Raw genomic sequence first — 2,174 nt, 5'->3', positions numbered from 1 at the left:
GTGGCACGTAGTGTAAAAGTGCTTTGAGTGGTCGGAAGACTAGAAAGGCGCTATACAAGTACCGGTACAGGTCCATTTAGTCAACTATTGGCTTTATCTAACGACTACTAGTCAACTCGGAAATTCTTTAGTCAGAGGCTACCCTACATACATGTTGAAGGGTAGGTTGTAGGTTGTGGTTTGTGTGCAGAATGGTTCAAAAAGCAAGCAGGTCATCCAAACATACTGAGTGATGCTCATGAACTTACATACTCCTTGACATTTTTAGTCTTGACAGCTTTGTAAGAGTAGTATGCAGGATACAGAGTCCCAAACACGAGCCTGCAGGGAGAGAGAACACACAACATGAAGCTTGTTATTTCTGTTACAATCACATGTTAAATAACCACTATAGGTACTCTCAGCCCAAAAGGGAACCTTGAAAAAAATATGCGCACCAATGAATTGGTCAAACACAAGAGCCAACCAAGCACCAGTAACCGCCATTAAAAAAAAAAAAAAAAACTCTGTAAAACATTAGCGGTGTTACGTTAGCTTGTAAAAGTAGCCTTAAAATATTGAACAAAGTGAAGTCTGAAGCGACGTTGCTATACCAACTACCTGCCAGCTTACATCACTTCCTACGTTCCTATTGGCAGTGTGAATGCAAACAGAAAAAAGCCCTTGAAGGTACGTAATTCGCAGGGGAGATCCCCAGAACAGTTCAGACACACAAAACTGAAGGTGTTTTGGATATACTAGCTTCATACACTTTCAGTGTTTAGTTTAGAGTGAAGTCTTTAGTCCAAGTTTAGAACAAGATATATCAGGTCTCTTGAAATTATGTTAGTTGGTTTTCACATACTAGGTGAAACTACTCTGTTTACATTGAAGTACAGTTTACTGTCTGATCTCATAGCCACAACAGTTTCTCCATACACTTGTGAAAGGGATTTTACACTTAAACCAAAATGTCAGTACAGCAAAATGCAAAGTGCAAACTGAATCTTATATACACAATACAAAGATTTTCCAGTTAAAAGCCATCATCTGTTCCTTAAGAACAATCTGGGGACCAGACAATGACTCAATGTTTCCTCTGTAATCTTCTGCAGCAGCAGTAGTTAGGGCTGGTGTGGGGTTTGGTTCCATGTCTGGTCCAGTGCAGGTTTCAACACTGGACCAGACATGGAAGCAACTCTTCCATTTACTAGAAACAGAATGTAAACATATAACACATTGCTGTCAGGGTATCAGTAGATTATAAACAAAGAGTTATGAGACACTGAGGGCTTAGCCCACTACAATTCAGAGTGTATGTTATCCAATCAATGAAACAGTATAGTTGACATTTCTTTCATGAAAATCTCACAACACTGCTTTGGTTTCTATGTGCTCCTCAGGTAGTAAAGTCACAAGAACTGACATACTTTGTTGATTCCAAACTTCTAAAAAAAACATGAAAGTACTCTACCAGGAATTCAATTCTTCCATACCTGACAAGGGCAGCGAATACACCTACAAGTAAAGGACAAAGAATAACACCAACCAGCACAGAACAAGCGCTGAGGAAGAGCCACAGGCTTTAAAGCCAATTTGACACAGTGGTCAAACCGTGTAAGTATGGCCTTTATTGTGAAAGAAGCAGCGGTTAAACGATGACAAAAAAAATGTATCACAGTATCACATCCCCTGCTGAATGACTCATTTCACTATCAGAATGTAGTCTAGAAGAGCCACATGATTAAGTGATTTTATCCTCATTCAAGTTAACGGAGGGCTAAACTGGAAGTTAGCCAACACTGTGGCCCATAGAGCATGCACAGTATGCGTTCATCCAAGTACTTGTTTACAGTGGGAAGCAGCTTTTTTGGCTTCATGCGCCACTAAGTAGCTTTCATAGGAATGAACAGAGCCTGATGTCTTCAGCACAGTGTGTTCTCTACAGATCTGCCTAGTATGCACACAGGATCTGAATCTGTTCAGCTGTAATCAGAGAATTAAAAGAAAAAAAAGAAAAAAAACAATGCAGCAGAGGGGAGAGGTGGGGGATATGACAAAATACTGTGAGACAATATAAATCCTATCTGTTTAATATCTCTAGTTGCGTTAGTGCCTAGCTAGTACACTGTGGCCAATGTTGCAAATCAAAGACCATGAAAGATTAGTGGTCATAATTAGGGATGGGGATCGAA

General features: G+C 39.9%; 1 protein-coding gene across 1 annotated transcript in view; it reads right to left on the bottom strand.

Moving 5' to 3' along the window:
- The window catches only part of reep3b (receptor accessory protein 3b), a gene marked incomplete in the record, with an annotated part of 10,544 nt that overhangs the window by 2,262 nt on the left and 6,108 nt on the right, over positions 1 to 2,174 (bottom strand). The window contains 1 exon segment of the mRNA XM_035667541.1: positions 249 to 321. Coding sequence (XP_035523434.1) covers positions 249 to 321 — 73 coding nt within the window.

The sequence above is a fragment of the Morone saxatilis genome, unplaced genomic scaffold, assembly GCF_004916995.1.
Source record: "Morone saxatilis isolate NCDOM2014 unplaced genomic scaffold, NCSU_SB_2.0 Contig1, whole genome shotgun sequence".
In the NCBI taxonomy this organism is placed as follows: Eukaryota; Metazoa; Chordata; class Actinopteri; family Moronidae; genus Morone; species Morone saxatilis.
This window is presented reverse-complemented; position numbering and strand designations above follow the sequence as displayed.